The 18,309-nt window shown below is 38.9% G+C and overlaps 1 protein-coding gene across 3 annotated transcripts in view; it reads left to right on the top strand.

Moving 5' to 3' along the window:
- The window catches only part of TMCO1 (transmembrane and coiled-coil domains 1), a 51,112-nt gene that overhangs the window by 5,952 nt on the left and 26,851 nt on the right, over nucleotides 1–18,309 (top strand). For all 3 annotated transcript variants that reach the window (XR_012025864.1, XM_072814632.1, XM_072814633.1), the window contains 3 exons: nucleotides 414–473; nucleotides 12,088–12,134; nucleotides 13,750–13,817. Coding sequence is in view for 2 of the 3 variants with exons in the window: in XM_072814632.1 (XP_072670733.1) it covers nucleotides 414–473; nucleotides 12,088–12,134; nucleotides 13,750–13,817 (175 nt within the window). In the remaining variant the exon portion in view is untranslated. The remainder of the gene's footprint in view (nucleotides 1–413; nucleotides 474–12,087; nucleotides 12,135–13,749; nucleotides 13,818–18,309) is intronic.

Raw genomic sequence — 18,309 nt, 5'->3', positions numbered from 1 at the left:
CTGAATAAATGAATTCCTACCTTCTTTAGTGAATATGAGAATGAAACTGTAATTAATCATAGTTATCTGAGGGCAGAATTTGAAAACTGCTTAGACTCAACCAACGGCAATCACCCTAGCTGATGGCCTGAAAGCCTTCTTAGTTCTTATTATGTTTCACTAGTTATTGTTATTGTGTCCTTATATAATCCTTTTTGGGCGTTTGGTTGATTTTTTAGTCTTGGATTTCTGTTTGCCTTCTCTTGTCAGTAGGTTGGGAGCAGATCAATTGTCTTGCTAATGACCATAATCAAAGGCAATGTGTAACTTTCTTGTGAGCTTTTTTACATTGGTTCAGCTATGATAAAGCATCCTTCATTTCTTTAGCATAATGCATAATTAACTTTTACTGTGTTATTGTGTGTTGTTTACAGTGGAAAAGAAGAAGGAAACAATAACAGAGTCAGCTGGTCGACAACAAAAAAAGAAAATAGGTAAGATGAATTATTGGTCTGCACAAATTTTAGAAAAAATAAATTTTGGAAATTTGGAAAATTAAATTGGAAAAAAACTAGGTAATGAAAATATAATAAAATTGTTAACAGTGGTGATTCGTGTTTGTATAATTTTGTAGTTTATAAAGCACTTGCATATGTTATCTTACTTGATTCTCTCTTGTCCATTTTGTGAGGTAAATCTAAGCAGTTGCTACTTTTTGCTCTTAGCTTTGAAATTCTGTTTCAGTAAAATGATGCTGACAGTTGTGGCTTTTGAACTTAGCTGAGGGATCTTGGCATAGTTTGTAGAAGTGTATTTTTTTTCCCATATCTTAGATGATTATTTCCAGTTAAGTCTGAGTAACTTGTATTGTTGCCATGGCTTCCTTACTGAGAATTGACTGGTGATGGAAATCCACCAGGGGGTAGGAAATTTGTTGCTGAGTAATTTTTATCTGATCTGGAAAGTAATGACATGCTTTTGGTTTTTCAGTGTAATTTAGAACTTAATTACAGAATGTAATTCTGTTCCAAAAAGACAATTTATAAATGATTACATAGGATTTATATTTTTACTTTATGATGCTTCCTGATTCTGAAATCAGGAAAAAAGTGTGAGACTGTGTGTTTTGTTCAGAAATTATGTCTCTACGCAAATCGCTGCCATTATATCCAGGAGATAATTCTACCGGGCTGAACTATGCCACTGTCCTGTTCTCATTAAGGCTTTTGAATTTCGTGTTCCTGGTGCTTTTTAAATGGCCTACTCATTTAGTCTTATAGTAGGATGCTACTGTGCATCTACTCTGTGTCAGTTGCTCTTGTATGTACTAAAGAAACAAAGTAGAAAAAATTCTATTAGGAAGTCTGTAGAGAGGGAAAACAGACCAGCGTGGTATGATAAAGATATATTCTGAGTGTTAAAAAAGTAGAGAAAGGGGCAGCCCAGGTAATTCAGCGGTTTAGCGCCGTCTTCAGCCCAGGGCCTGGTCCTGGAGACCCAGGATCAAGTCCCACATCAGGCTCCCTGCATGGAGCCTGCTTCTCCCTCTGCCTGTGTCTCTGCCCCTCTCTCTCTCTCTCTGTGTCTCTCATGAATGAATAAATAAAATCTTTAAAAAAAAAAAAAAAAAAGTAGAGAAAGGAGAGCTAAACCAAACTAGGGAATTAGGTTTTCTTTGAAGCGTTAATGTTTTAGTTGAATCTTGAAGCTTTAGTGCAAATTGGTTAAACACAAATATAAATAAATAAATAATATAGTGGTCAAAACTTATTGAGCACTTACCATCTGCAACACACTGAGGTAAGCACGTTACATGTTTTTAAATTCTTTTAACAACTAATTGTATGCAGTAGTGAAGTGTTACTTCATTTTTATAGATGAGAAAATTGAAGCTTGAGTTAAAATATTTGCCCTCAGCCAGTGGTGGAAGGAATTAGGTTAGTGGTAGAGAAGGGGGTCATTTGCAACTTTGAAATCTAATTTTAAGCTCTGTACATTCTATATAAAAGTGTAGAGGAATCAAATAGCAAGATATATACCTAAAATTAAAAATAGTTTAGTATAACAAACAGAAGGAGGTAATGTGTAAAGTATAAACAAACAAGGCTAGAGAAACAAGTAGGGATTCCTGGGTGGCTCAGCGGTTTAGTGCCTGCCTTCGGCCCAGGGCATGATCCTAGAGTCCCAGGATTGAGTCCCACATCAGGCTTCTTGCGTGGACCCTGCTTCTCCCTCTGCTTCTCTCTCTCATTGTGTCTCTCATGAATAAATCTTAAAAAAAAAAAAAAAAAAAGAAAGTAGAGCCTGTTTATAAAGATCTTTATAAATTAAACTAAGGTAAGGAGTTTAACTTGTATTCAGAAGGCATTCCATCTTTCCATAACCATTAAAGGAATTTTTTAAATTTTTATTTATTTATGATAGTCACAGAGAGAGAGAGAGAGAGAGGCAGAGATATAGGCAGAGGGAGAAGCAGGCTCCATGCACCGGGAGCCCGACGTGGGATTCGATCCCGGGTCTCCAGGATCGTGCCCTGGGCCAAAGGCAGACGCCAAACTGCTGCGCCACCCAGGGATCCCTAAAGGATTTAAACAGGATTGATTGACATCAGATTTTAAGAAAGACAACTCTAGCAATAGTTGGGAGATAAATAGGAGAAGGGATCATCCTAGAGGTACGAAGTCATGAGACTTTTTAAGTATTCTAGGTGCAAAAATGGCAAGAACCTGAACTTAGGTAAATTGCCACTGATTTTACTAGGTGTAGCTCTTTGGTAATGGTCTTGAGTAGAGCCATTAATTCGAAGTTGGAATGTCTTACATTTGAACCAAAGATTTTAGGTTCCCATTAAAAAAAAAAAAAAAGATTTATTTATTTATTATTTGAGAGAGAGAGAGAAAGAGAATGAGTGCAAGAGGGGGAGGGAGAGAATCTCAAGCAGATTCCCTGCTGAGTGCAGAGCCTGACATGGGGCTCAGTCTCACTACCCTGACATCATGACCTGAGCTGAAATTAAGAGATGAACTGACTGAGCCATCCAAGCAGCACTTAGGTTCCCCATTCTTTTTTTTTTTTTTTTAATTATTCTATCTATTTTTATTTGAGAGAGAGAGCACAAGCTGGCAGGGGGTGGGTGGTAAGCAGAGGAAGAGGGAGAAGCAGGCTCCCTCCTCAGCGGGGAGTCTCCTCCTAAGGAGGGAGCCTGACTCAGGGCTGGATCCCAGAACCCGGGGATCATGACCTGAGCCAAAGGCAGATGCTCAACCAATCGAACATGGAGTTCCATCTCACAACCCTGGCATCATGATCTGAGCCCAAATTAAGAGTCAGATGCTTAACCACCTGAGCCACCCAGGTGTTCCTGAGGCCGCACTATTAATTAATATATACTTCTTTCTCTTTTTGTTGTTCACCTTCCCCCACTTTCTAGTGTTTTTCTAGCATTTAGGTTTTGCCTACACCTAAGTTTGTTTGGCTTGTGTCCTACAGTCTTTTCTATATACGTGTGTTACCCACAATGTGCTCTCTAGACCCCCTACATCAGTATTGCTTTGAGATATTTGTTAAGAGTAAAAGGTTCTGAGTCTTCCTCCCACACTACTGAATCAGAGTCTTTGGATATGGGACCCAGGAGTCTATTTTAACAAACTTCCCCAATATTCTCAGACATACTAAAGTTTGAGAGCCATTGTGTTGTATTATCATTTTTCTGTTTGTACTTCGACAGTCAGTTGATTTACTGTCGCCAAGATTTTCTGTTTTAAATTTCTGAGAGAAGGAATCTGGTTGGCTCAGCTTGTCTCTTTACACCATAGGTCATGAGAAAGCTTATGAACTGACTACCTTCTGGGTCAGTAGTGGCAGAGCAGGGGCGATAGGAATCTTTGTAAGGCTGACCCTCAATGAAGACTATGGTAAGAGGCCAGTATCCCCAGAAGTTGGCTGGGGAAGGGAGTGCAGGCATTCTGAAGCTTGACTGAGGGGGGTGGGTATCTCTTTTCTTAGTGACTTGTAGATATGGGAGGAAATTCTTAAAATTTAATTTATTTTAGGCCCCTGAATTTATATACACATTCTAGGCCTTTATCTATACTACTTGGATTTTCCATAAAAGAAGATTGTTTCAGGGATTGTTTCAAGCATTTAATTTAAATTTTGCTTCCTCTCCATTACCAAATCTACATGAAATTTCAAGGGTATATTATTAATTGGCTTTCCATTCAACACAATTCTGAATGTAGATGGGATGGGATACCTAACTCTTTGAATCTAGAGAGATGCATCTGTTATTTTGATCATCTCTTCCTTATTTGAAAGTGTTCTCATTCTCCCAAACTGTTGATTGAATGAGACCACCCAGTTGCCTCCTGTGTTGATTTCCATTCTTTGACAGAAAAGACACTAGTTGCTGACCTAGGTAAATGATGAAGTGTTCCTCAAAATTGGCTTGATATCTCTTCGTTCTGTGGTCAGAATAGATGTCATCATTGCTACTAGTTGGTTCCCATAGCTACTAGAAATATAACCTCCTTATAGAGTATTCCCTTTTAGAATTTAAATTTTTCATTTTGCCCTGTCATCTGGGATAATGAGTCATTCTAAAACACAAATGTATGTTTATATTTTTTCATATTTCCAGTTCCTTCTCTTCAAGTTTCCTCAGCTTTCTTATAGTAAGAGAGTATATAGAATTCCTAGGGGCAGCCTGGGTGGCTTAGCGGTTTAAGCACCTGCCTTTGGCCCAGGGTGTGATCCTGGGGTCCCGGGATCGAGTCCCATGTCAGGCTCCCTGCATGGAGCCTGCTTCTCCCTCTGGCTGTGTCTCTGCCTCTCTCTCTCTCTCTCTATCATGAATAAATAAATAAAATCTTAAAAAAAAAAAAAAAAAAAAGAATTCCTTCCAAATGGAGGGATTGAGGTATGATTTTCCCCTGTATTAAATTTTAAGGTTCCAGATGGTATAAAATGAAGAACAGTTCCCACAGCACAAGTGCATACTAAATGCCATATACTATTTACTTCTAGCACTCAGCATCTTTAAATTCTAGGTCTTCAAGGGAGGTTTCAAACAGACATTTTCTGATGTCAAAATAACAATAAGAGACTGGGGACCACAACCATCTTGGAAGCCTTGGACTCCTAAATGCCGAGTGGTTCTACCTCAGAAGAGCATCTCACTAGTTTTGGTTCTTCTTCTTTTTTAAAGATTTTATTTATTTATTCATTCATTCAAGAGCGAGGGGGAGAGTGTGCACATGCAAGTAAGGAGCAGAAGCGGAGGGAGAAGGACAAGCAAGCTCCATGCTGAGCATGGAGCAGATGTGGGGCTGGATTCTACGACCCTGAGACCACAACCTGAACTAAATTTGAATCAAATATCCAACTGACTGAGCTACCCAGGCACCCCACTAACTGTGGTTCTTTAAGTAACATACCAGCTGGATGGAAATCACATGAGACTGAGACAGTGACTCCTTTACCTTACTGGGCTCAAGAGACAACCTCTTAAGAGGATTTATGCTAGTTAAGTGATACCAGTTAAGTGCTAACTTACTCCCAGAGCAATAGAGAGAGCCAAACACTTATACTTATTTCAATATACTCTTAACTATTTGTGGTACTAGAAATTAAACATTTCAAGCATGAGAATCTCTGGCATTGTTACCATCATCCAGCCAAAAACTGTTCTCATAATTTCATAAATCATAATGCTCAAATATTCATTCCCTGCTAATAAACAGTTTACATTATCATTTCAGAGTAAATTGCTTGCATTTATTTTACCTGATAATGTGACTTTTTTAGAAGTTATTCCCCTGGGGAAACACAATTCCTTTTTAAGGGAAAAACAGCTTCTTTTAAAAGCATTATTTAAAAAAAAATTTTTTTTAAAGCATTATTTTCAACATAGTTTATTAGAACTTGGGTTATCCTCATATAAGCCATATTTTACATGGTAGTAGTAACAGGCCAGTCTTCATAAACTTCTCTAACCTAGAATGGAACATAAAAATTTCATTCTTAGGATAATTGTTTTTGTTTTTGTTTTTGGTAATAACGGGTAACTAACAATAAAATTGAATGTGAAATAATATTTTAAAATTTATTTAAACCATTGAGGCTTAAAGAAAAATAGATTTAATCAGAATATAAGAAGTAGAAACTTTAAAGAGTATTTTTTTTTTTAATTTTTATTTATTTGTGATAGTCACACAGAGAGAGAGAGAATGAGGCAGAGACACAGGCAGAGGGAGAAGCAGGTTCCATGCACCGGGAGCGCGACGTGGGACTCGATCCCGGGTCTCCAGGATCGCGCCCTGGGCCAAAGGCAGGCGCCAAACCGCTGCGCCACCCAGGGATCCCCTTTAAAGAGTATTTTAAGTACTTTTAAGGACTTAAATTTTTCACTTTTCATTATGTCTAATAGAATATCCTTGCAAAACTTGAGTGTTATATTTTAAAATAATGAGAATGAATAACTGAAAAAAATCTTCGCCCAGCAGTTATTAAAGTCAAGGTTTGGTAGTCAAATAGAAGGAGATAAAGAAGTAGTTTAATGATTTTCTAAGAAGTGAAAGAAAAAAAAGGGGTTAAAAGAACATGTATGTGTGGAGATAGAGAAAATATGAATATGATCATCTGAGATGCAATTAACAGAGTTGGGAATGGAGAAAAATGAAAATGGAAAGACTAGATCAGGCATTTTCCCAGCAGCTGTTTAAAGGTATCATCAGGGGACACCTGGGTGGTTCATCGGTTAAGCATCTGCCTTTGGCTCAGGGTGTGACCCCAGGATCTTGGGATCGAATCCCGCATTGGGCTCCCTTCATGGAGCCTGCTTCTCCCACTGCCTATGTCTCTGCCTGCCTCTCTCTCTCTCTCTCTCTCTCTCTGTCTCTCATGAATAAATAAATGAAATCTTTATAAATAAATAAAGGTATCATCAGTTTTTGTTTTTGTTTTTTAAGATTTTTTTTTATTTATTCATGAGACACAGAGCGAGAGAGAGACAGAGACACAGGCAGAGGGAGAAGCAGGCTCCATGCAGGGAGCCTGACGTGGGACTCGATCCCGGGACTCCAGGATCATGCCCTGGGCCCAAGGCAGGTGCTAAACTGCTGAGCCACCCAGGTATCCCGGTATCATCAGTTTTGAGGGGTTAGTGGGAGTAAGGGGAGGTATATAAAGCTAACTGTGGCTTTATGGGATTTGCAAGTTTGTTGTTCATAACTTGGGGAGTACCTGAAATTGTTTCTCTATTGGTAGCACTTCCATTAGATCAGATTTACTCTTTTTTAAATGGACATTTTTGGATTTCTAAAGACTGTTACATCTTCTAGAACATTTGAAGATTTTTTTTTTTTTTAATTCATGAGAGACTCAGAGAAAGAGGCAGAGATCCAGGCAGAGGGAGAAGCAGGCTCCTCACAGGGGAGCCTGATGTGGGACTCGATCCCAGGACCCCAGGATGATGCCCTGAGCCAAAGGCAGATGCTCAACCACTGAGCCACCCAGGTGTCCTGAGAGAACATTTGAGTATTAACTTCTTTGTTTTTATAATATTTATGCTTCTTGAGGTGTCTTTGCATTTCCTACCCACATATAGATCAGGTTCATTTCAGATGAAATTTTGCATGTATGTTTCCCTGTTAAATATATTTGTTTAGTTTGTTGTTTCTTTGTTCTGTCTTCTTTTTTGTCCCTTTTCTCTAGAGGCATCTTTTTTTTTCCTAAGATTTTATTTATTTACTCGTGAGAGACAGAGTGAGAGAGGCAGAGACACAGGCAGAGGGAGAAGCAGGCTCCTCACAGGGAGCCTTATGTGGGATTCGATCCCAGGACCCCAGGATCATGACCTGAACCAAAGGTAGATGCTCAACCACCGAGCCCCCCAAGCACCCTCAACTATACCTTTTTGTGTACTGTCTTTTTGATTCTCTTCTGTCGGGCGTGGTCCCTGGTGAAATGTGAAATCACTCGAGTCTGTAACATACACCTTTCAGGTAGCCTCGGACATGATCAGCTGTAATTGTCCATGAGTAAAATGCCTATGCTGAGAATTAGTCTTAGCTTCTTTTGCTGTCCCATCTAACTGAACCTTGTGCAGCTCATAGTGCTCTGCTATGAATTTACCAGAGCTAGGCAGGAGTGAAAGCAAACATCTAAGATATTTGTATCTTTTACCTCCTCAAAAATCAAGTGAGTATTAACTTATTTATGAATTATTTGAAGCCCACTAAAACTACTTTATTTGTGTGGTAGGTAATTATTAACAATTTGAATTGCAAATCTTTAAGAACCGTGGTACTGTTGGGGTATGTATCATAAACCTGTGCTGCTATATTCTTGTTAAGCCATGTATATATAGAGTCTACCTTGATAATATTTACGGTTATTGTTTCTGTTTGGACATAAGTGAAAAAAATGTTAAAGCTTTAGAGAAACTATGTCACCTTAGTTTGCTCTCAACTTCTAGGCTCTTTGTCCTTTTCTGCCTATTCAGGTTACCAGCTTCATCGTAAAGGACTACTCCCTAGAAAAGGATTTTTGGTATTTTGTATCTTCAGGTCAGCTTTTATTATATTGCTGAATCATTCATGAAGTGATACTGAACACATACTACATTACTGAGCAACTAACTACTTGCCAGGTACTGAGGATACAGAGATGAAGAAGGCTTAGAGATTCCTTGTTCTCCAAGAGGTTGCCATCTGGTTGGGTTGATGGATATATAAACAGATCATTACAAGAGAATGTAAAAACCCAGTATAATGATAAAGATGTGCAAGGAATATTCTGGAAGCATAAAGAAAGGAATTCTAATCCAGTGTCTTAAGATTGCATTGTCTAGTACAGCAGCCATGAGCTACATTTGACTTTTCATTTTATTTTTTAACTTTTTTTTTTTAAGATTTTATTCATTTATTCATGAGAGACTCACAGAGAGAGGCAGAAACACAGGCAGAGGGAGAAGCAGCCTCCATGCAGAAAGCCTGATGTGGGACTCTATCCCGGGTCTCCAGGATCAGGCCCTGGGTCGAAGGCAGGCACCAAACCGCTGAGCCACCCAGGGATCCCCTACATTTGACTTTTTAAATTAAAGTTTAAATGAAGTTAAAATTTTAGTTCCTCAGTTACACTAGCCACATTTTATTTGCTTGGGAGCCACATGTAATTAGTACTTACTTTATTGTCAGCAAAGATACAGAATATTTTCATAACTCTAGAAAGCTCTATAGAGGGCAACCTGGGTGGCTCAGTGGTTTAGCACCACCTTCAGCCCAGGATGTGATCTTGGAGACTCGGGATGGAGTCCCACATCGGGCTCTCTGCATGGAACCTGCTTCTCCCTTTGCCTGTCTGTCTGTCTGTCTCTCTCTCTCTCTGTCTCTCATGAATAAATAAATAAAATTTTAAAAAAAAGAAAGCTCTATAGAGTAATATTGACTAAGGAATCAAGATTTTGAAAAGGAGGTGACCAAGAACTGAGGCTTAAAAGTTGAGTACTAGCTAGCCAGGAAGGGGTTAGATAGGGTCAGGATAAAACATTCTAGGAAGAAATCCCAGTTGGTTGATACTGAGTAGTTTTTTGTGATGTGTGGTTTTCAGAGCTAAAACGGGAACAATCCTGGGAAAACTGGGACAGTTGGTCACCCAAGTAGAAAGGACTTCATGAACAAAGACACTGGATCTAGAGAAAACCTTCACATAGAGAGCAGCTTAGAATTGTTTGGTGTTTCAGGAATGTAACGGCTCATGGGAGAGATTGGAAATGGGGCTGCAGAGTAAGCAGAGGCAAACATCAGACTTGCAGGTGACGCTAGATCATGACCTTATGGGGGTGAAAGGCCATGCCAGAATTTAAGCTGGGAAGTGTCATAGTTTTGGTCAGTTTTGCATTTTAGGTACATCTGACAAGCAGCTATGTCAGAAAGATGGTTTTGAGGGAGCAAGTTTGGGGGCAGTTAGACATGCTAGAAGACCTAACATAGGTAAAAAGGAGTTAGAAATCCTAAGGATAAGGGAAAGAGGAGGAGGGGTTCATAAATATTTATGAGGTATGTGAGGCTCTATGGCCTGCTGGGGGGCTCAGTCGGTTAAGTGTGTGACTCTTAATTTTGCCTAGGTCATGGTCTCCAGGTCCTAGGGTGAGCCCCGTGTTGGGTTCAGTGCTCAGCAGGGAGTCTGTTTGAGATTCCTTGTCCCTCTGCCCCTCCCCTGCAAGTGTGCACGCTCTCTCTCTTTCAAAAAACAAATCTTTAAAAAATATGTATGAGGTATAATTAAAGGATGTGGTGTCTGGATGAGAAAGGAGGGAGTCAGGAATATGTCAAAGCTTCTAGCATAGGAGATCTCCTATACCTTTTTTTTATTTGTAGTGGTAGTCCCTTCCCTCTCCAGTTATTTTATGCCTGCTTACCTTCTGGTCATCTCATTCCCCAGTCCTTACCCCTCCCAATTTAAAAACGTCTTGTTACATTGTAAGAGGACTGCCTAGATAGCAAAGGAGTTCCCACCCCCAAGGTAGACTTAGCTCCATTCTTTCTGTTCCTTTTCTTCCATATATTTGCAGCATCCTACTCTCTTCTCCCCATATCCTTCCCTCCCAGGGCGAATAAACTGGGTAGGAGCAGTTCAGGGCAAGGGGTCATGTCTTCATCCCGCTGTGTACTGTTTGGAAACTGTGGTCCACTCCTCAAGTCAGCCTCCCTGTAGGCCTCTTTTAGTTCCTCCTTTCCTTTACCTGCTCAAATTTGCTAGCCCTCGCACCAGTTTATTCTAATGGTATGGCTTTTTTATTTTAAAATATCTTATGGGCAGCCCGGATGGCTCAGCAGTTTAGCACCACCTTCAGCCCAGGGCGTGATCCTGGAGACCCGGGATCAAGTCCCACGTCGGGCTCCCTGCTTGGAGCCTGCTTCTCCCTCTGCCTGTCTCTCTCTCTGTCTCTCAAGAATAAATAAATAAGGGATCCCTGGGTGGCGCAGTGGTTTGGCGTCTGCCTTTGGCCCAGGGTGCGATCCTGGAGACCCAGGATCGAATCCCACGTCGGACTCCTGGTGCATGGAGCCTGCTTCTCCCTCTGCCTGTCTCTGCCTCTCTCTCTCTCTCTCTCTCTCTCTCTCTCTCTGTGACTATCATAAATAAATAAAAATTTAAAAAAAAAGAATAAATAAATAAAATCTTAAAAAAAAAATTTAAAGGATCTTATATTTTTATTTTGTAGTCTTCCTATGAGGGTGGGGGTTTTTGTGTACTTTTTTTCATTCATGTATCTCCAGTGCTCAGAAAAGTGCCTGGCACATAGTAGGTAACCAGTATTTGTTAAATAAATGGCGATAATAATACATGATCAAAGAGAACAGTATCAGAGCGAACATAGAGGTCAATGGGTTGGGAGTTGGGAAACTGGGATTCTAGTCCTGGCTTTGCCATGGAATGCCCATGGGGTCTCTACCAAGTCACTTTCCCTTTGTGGGACTTCAGTTTCTTCCTGGAAACAAATCCCTTCTGTTGATGGAGTACAGTAAATAAGGGCATTAATGTACCGTTGAGACTTCCTTAAGCAGTTCAGATTAAATGGATGTAACAACTTGCTGGAAATATATGTGAAATTGTCTAGCTTTCTAAGTGACTTACCTAGAAAACGACGCTTATTTTTAGAGTAATTAACTGTAATATGAAAAAACCTGAATTTTAAATATGTCTTGATTGACTTTTAGTTTTTGGACTCTGCTCTCTTGAAGAAAATGAAAGAAGGGGAAAAAACATGAGATGAGTAACTCATGTTTGAAACCTAAGTACAAACATTGTGTTTACACTTTTCCATCACTGTAGTTTAAAATATATCTTAGTGTACAGAGTTAAGACACTAATACCAGAGGTAATTTTTAATAAAGATTTTTATTTATTTAAATTGAAACACTTCAGTGCTCTGCTGCATTTGAGTTTGCTACTAATATAAAGCATACAATATTCCAGATATTCAGCTCTTCTTATTATTAAGTGATCCTGAGACAGAAATGCTTTTGTAGTCACCAGTGACAGTTTAACATCTGCTTTGTGCTCAGCATTGTGTATATTAACCAGTTCATTAATTCTTTACAGAGAGGCAAGAAGAGAAACTGAAAAATAACAACAGGGACCTTTCCATGGTAAGAGTCTAAAGTATAATATTGTGGTAAACCACAAAATGTTTTATAGCAAAAGACTGATTTATATTATGTACATTGTACTTACCTTTTCAGAAATTCACCCAATAATGTCATGGGTGTTCCCGGATAAGATGGAAATGAAAATATGCTCTGGGCTTGAACTTCATCTCCATAATAAGGGTAGCTCTTTCAGGCTGTCTCAGAGGTCATGATTTGTCCCTTTCACAGTTCTTTTTTTTTTTTTTTTTTTATGATAGTCACAGAGAGAGAGAGAGAGAGAGAGAGAGGCGCAGAGACACAGGCAGAGGGAGAAGCAGGCTCCATGCACCGGGAACCCGACGTGGGATTCGATCCCGGGTCTCCAGGATCGCGCCCTGAGCCAAAGGCAGGCGCCAAACCGCTGCGCCACCCAGGGATCCCCCTTTCACAGTTCTTAATTAGCTTTGCCCTTATGTTTCAAATGAAGTAGTCTATTTTCTTTTTCTTTTTTATGTCATTGGTGAATCTTTGGTTTTCTGGTGACCTGTGTCACACCAGGATCTGAGTTGGAGCATTATAGGTGGCCTTTATTGTTGCCTTTGTTCTTTAAGAGACCTTTTGTTCTGTATATCAGGCATACCATAAAGTGTAAAGGAAAATAATGTTATTACCCATTTACTCATCATTTATAAAGAATAGAGTTTGTTGAAGAGTTTTTCTAAAGCATAGATAGGCTAATTATATAGCTTGACTAATTTTTCTATTTAATTTCTGTATGTTTAACACAGGACATCTGAACTGTGCAACAATTGTGTTTGCTTTCTAAGAGACCTTTGCTATATTATCTTCCGTTCCTTGAAATTCTTATTGAGTAAGGCTATAATTTAGAAGTACATCTTTTTGAAAGTAGCTATTCTGTTGACATAATTATTAAATGTTTATGAGGCTAAATTTGGAAACTACAGAAAGAAGAGAGAAAAATCGCTGATAAACCTTGTCATCCAGGGGTGCCAGGTTAACTCAGTCAGAAGAGCGTGCAAAAAACAAACAACTATCATCCAGAGATAACTATTAATCTTAATCTTACATCTTTATGATCTTTCGTTTATTTATTTACCACATATGTAATTAAGAAGTTAGCTGCAAGTAATAGAATATCTAACCAACAACAACTTAAACAAATGAAGATTTTTTACTTGTGAAAGAAATCCAGAAGTTGATAGTACTGGACTGGTATGGCAGCTCAGTACTGTCATTAAGGACTTAGGTTAGCCATTCTCAGATTATGGTTGTTTATTTGAAGGTGCTTTATCCTTTATCTTCAGGCATTATATTCTTCATTCCAGGCAAGAAGAATGGGCAGAAGGCTTAAAAGGATGTAGGCCAAGTTTGTCCCTTTTCAAAGTCTGGTTTAGTACTTGTATTTGTAACTCACTGGCCAGAATTGTCACATGGCCACCCCAATACTGTTCACCAGACGTGGGCAAGGAGAAGGGCATGGAGGTGGAGGGTGGGTTAGCCAGTAAATAGCTTTTTGCTATGGGGTGCATTTTAAACATGACGTGAAATCACGATTTTGGGGTGTGCTTTAGTGGTGACTTTGGTGTGAAATGACAATTTATTGGTCTCTTTATAGGTCCGAATGAAATCCATGTTTGCAATTGGCTTTTGTTTTACTGCCCTAATGGGAATGTTCAATTCTATGTGAGTACCCTTTAGTAATATGCTTTTACTTAACTATTGTTCTTTCCGTGTGTGTATTTGTAAGCAATTAACTTTTTTTGGTAATATTTTATTTTGATATCTCAAATTTACAGAAAAGTTACAAGAATAATATATCCATTATCCAGATTCACATTTCTCTTGTTTCTCTTTTTCTGTCTCTCCATATCAACTATATGCTCATATATTATTTATGTTATTACATATATATATTATTTATGTATTTTTCTTAATTATTCAAGAGTATAGGGTTCATGCCCTTTTTATCCATAACTACTAATTTGTTTTTTTTTTTTTTAAAGATTTTATTTATTTGACAGAGAGAGAGAGAGAGTACCCACATAAGCAGGGGGAGCAGCATAGGGAGAGGGGGAGGGGTGGAGAGAGAGGGGAAGTCAACTCCTTGCTAAGCAGGGAGTTCCCCCAGGGCTCCATCCCAGGACCCTGGGATCATGACCTGAACCAAAGGTAGATGCTTAACAGACTGAGCCACTGAGGAGCTGCCATAACTACTAAAATGTGTATTTCCTAGGAACATGGATAATCTCATATATAACTTCAATCCAATTACCAAAATCAAGGAAATTCAATTTTGAGAGAATTCAATTATATGATAACTTTCTCACCCTTTATTTTTTCCTTATAGATTGTATTTATTTGAGATAGAGGGAGAACATGAGCAACGGTGGGGAGGGGAAGGAGAGGGAGAAGCAGGCCCTCCACTGAGCAGGGAGCCCAATGTGGGACTCAATTCCAGGACTCCAGGATCATGACCTGAGTCAAAGGCAGATGCTTAACTGACTGAGCCACCCAGGCACCTCCTCACCCTCTTTAATATTGAGAATCTTTTATGTACAAGGTAAAGACTAAGGTATTATGGAGCCTCTAAAGAGAATTTAATATGCCCCCTGTGTTTTAAGTTACTGACTAGCATACTTGTTCAAAATGAGGGTAGTCTTATAGAGATGTTTGACTCTTTTAGAGTCTTAACAACCATTACCTTGTATAATGATAAATTAAGTTACTGTTGTCTAAACTGGCAGGTAGCAGGCCTGAGTAATCGTGGAACTGCTTTTGACAGAAACTGGGAAAGTATCCAGACATGACAGGCAGTCATTTATTACTTTTCAAGGCCCACCTGAATCATCCCACAGGAATGAGAATTTCCCTCCCTCCCTCTTTTCCTTTCTTTCCTCCTACTCTTCCTCCCCTGCTTCATTTCTGTCTCTCTCTCTCCCTGCACCTCCCCTTTTCCTCCCTACTAGTTCAGTGCCCACATTGTGCCAGGCATTGTGGGAGTATCAGAATATGACAAATAAGGTGTGGCCCCCGCCCTCAGTAATAGCCAGTTTTATGGGAAGAAAAGATAAACAAATATGTTGATGGATATTATACTAGAAATCCGTGTGAAGTGCAGCTGAGGGAGAAGAAAGTGAGTGGCTATTTTTACTTAGGTGAGGGACTAGAGTGGGTGTCCAAATGATTTTAATATAAAATTTCCTTTTGACTAATGATTACTGAAATCATAGAACCTTTAGAGCTGAAAGGAACCTTTGGAAGGTAAAATAACTTGCCTAAGGTATCCAGAAGTCTCATGATTTCTGGCTTGTAATTCTAAACTCAATACTCTTTTCATCCTGCCATACTTTATCTCATTTCTTGGGTATATATTCCCATGAATTATGAGGCAAAGCAAACACTGAAAGGTTTTATAGTTAACCACTAAGTGTCCATGGTACAACACAAATACTCAGATATTCTTTTTAAAGTGTACTCTGGACAGTATAGAGCTGGGTAAGTCCTCAGCTATACATTTTAAATTCAATGATTAACTTCTCCTTAGGTTTCTCTTCACGCATACTACTAAATAATATTTTTAAGGTTAGTGTTGTGTGTGCATGTGTGTCTATTCTGATTGACCTTAGCTTGATTGAGTGATTTTTGTGACAAATTTGAGTCTTGCTTTGCTAGAGGTTCAGCACTTTATTCTATTCCTCATTCTTATGTTTCTTTATCAAATTTATGTTTATGTCTGCTTTTACTGGACTGTAAGTTCCTTATAGTCTTCACATGTAACAGTTTTCATATCCTTAGAGTTTCAAGGCTTGTAAAGATATTTATTGAATAAATCTTAAAAATTTGTAAATATACAACTCAGTTTCCACTGTCATGGTTTTTATACTATTCTGAGATAAGAATTTGATGCCATTTGAAATGTGAAACATAATTTTTTTTTTAAGATTTATTTATTTATTTGAGAGAGATAGGGCATATATGAGCAGGAGGAGGCGCAGAGGGAGAGATCTCCAGCAGACTCCCTGCTGGCCACAGAGATGACTACACAGGCCTCAATTCCAGGACACTGAGATCACAACCTGAGCTGAAATCAAGAGTCTTAAGAGTCAGATGCTTAACTGACTGAGCCACCCAGGCACCCCTTGAACCAAAATTTTTTTAATTATAATTATTAATTTGCAAGATGTCAGTGGTTCACTTATGAAAATATTAGTTAGCAAACCAATTACACTGGAACAAAATTCTTAAAACTTTAAAAGTCTGAATGTAGTTGATGAAAATATGTTCGCGCACACGTGTGTGTGTGTGTGTGTGTGTGTGTGTGTTCTCTAACAGAAGTTTATTTCTCATTCCCATAAAGTCCATCACAAGACTGGAGGACTGCTCCCCATGTAGGAGGCTCAGCATTCCAAGCTACCTAGAGTTGCTGGTCCCTGTTTCTGTATGGGCTTCCACAACTGAGATTAGAAGAGCACTAGAATCTTGCACCAACAAATAAAGGCTTCAGCTCAAATGAAAATGTCTTCTACTGACTCTTAGGTCATAGTTTATTTCAGCGTAGGATAGCTCAGAGAGTCTTGTAATAAGACAGGCTAATATCAGCAAAAAATACTGAGAGTGTTTATTTCAGTATTAATTTATCAATAGTGTTTGGAAAAAATAGTGCAAAATCATGTGCATCCTGTTGACAGGTTAGAGTAATATAAATCTAATTTTCAAAGACTATATCTCTTTAATGATGAGAGTGTTGACTTTAGGTTTACGTAGGGAGAAGTCTTGTATTGTAAATGAAGTTGTGAAACACGGAAATGAATCATTTTGGCTTATGTTCATTATTTACAGTAGGACGTAATGTTAGATTACCTTTTTAGAACAATTTGCCTGTTCTTTCTTTCTTTTCTGTAGTTAAAACTAGAGCTTGGCATACAGTTTTGATTTGAATCTATAATTGCTTTAGTTACTAAAGGAAGCTGACATATCTGCATATAGTCATAGAATCACATAACCACAAAGTATTATACCATATTTCTTATATTTCTTTCTCTTTTGAGTTAATAATTTTCATTTGCCTTCCTTTGATATTCTTCCTCCAGTTCTCAATTTTTTGTGAGTGTGCTACATGAATATTTATAGGTTTCAACTATTTTTAATGTTTATTCAGGTCAAAAAGCTGCATGCCATTTTTTGTGCCTCACACTGTGGGAGATAAAAGAAAATTGCCCAGCCTGAGCCCTCATGCCATGTATTGCCTTCAAATAGAATAGACATCTATATAGGAAATATTGATTTACTAGTTAAAAATTTACTGTTCTTTTTTATGTAGAGGACCTTGTAATTTGTAGAAGATCCATTATAGAGCTCTCTTAGAGAGAGAAGTTTTATAGTAATAACACCCTACCCCAGCTATATTTTGCCTTTTCCTTGGGCTGCGGAACATGCCTGTCTGTCCCTGAGCATCAGAGAGACTTATTTCTCTTTACGTTATTTTTGAGGCTTACTTGGAACTCATCACGTTCTCTGCCAAAGCCACACTCTTCTTGATACTTCTGTGTCTTTCAGTGGTGCTCATTTCTGCTAACCTGGAATTGAAAGCTTTATTGCTTACCCCCCTCTTCCTTTCAGCACACGTTTCTTGTGTATCTACCCTGCCCCAAGTGTAACGTTAGACACTGAGTTATCTCTAACATTGTCAGTCCTCTGTTCCATCAGTTAAGAGTTCCTGTTTATTCAACTCTTTGTGTCTATCTAGTCATCCATCCATCTGCCCATCCTACCCTTCCTCCTACCTTCCTCCTACCCTTCCTCCCTACTTCCCTCCTCTCCCTCCTCTTCATCCATGCTGCACCAGCTCTCATCCGGGTTTCAGCTCATTGCCTTTCCACTCTGCTATTACCGCTTGACCTTGGGCATGCCAGTAGCTTCCTAGCTGCTCTCCATCCTCGGGTGCCTCCTGTCACTGCAGCAGTAAGTTAACTGTCCCCAAAAGCATGTTACCCGTTGTCTAATAACCACATTTGCTACTGATGGAACAGGAAGTCTGTTGGCCACTGTTGGCCTTTATATATGTTGCCTTTGTAATCTTAACAACCTTCTGAAATGAGGATTATAGTCTTTATTATACTGATGAGAATATGAGACTCCCAAGTTATTTAACTTGCCCAAAGTCTTAAAGCTAGAA

This window comes from Canis lupus, chromosome 38 (assembly GCF_048164855.1).
Source record: "Canis lupus baileyi chromosome 38, mCanLup2.hap1, whole genome shotgun sequence".
NCBI classification, from domain to species: Eukaryota; Metazoa; Chordata; class Mammalia; order Carnivora; family Canidae; genus Canis; species Canis lupus.
Note: the sequence above shows the minus strand (reverse complement) of the source record. Positions and strands in the feature narration are given on the sequence as shown.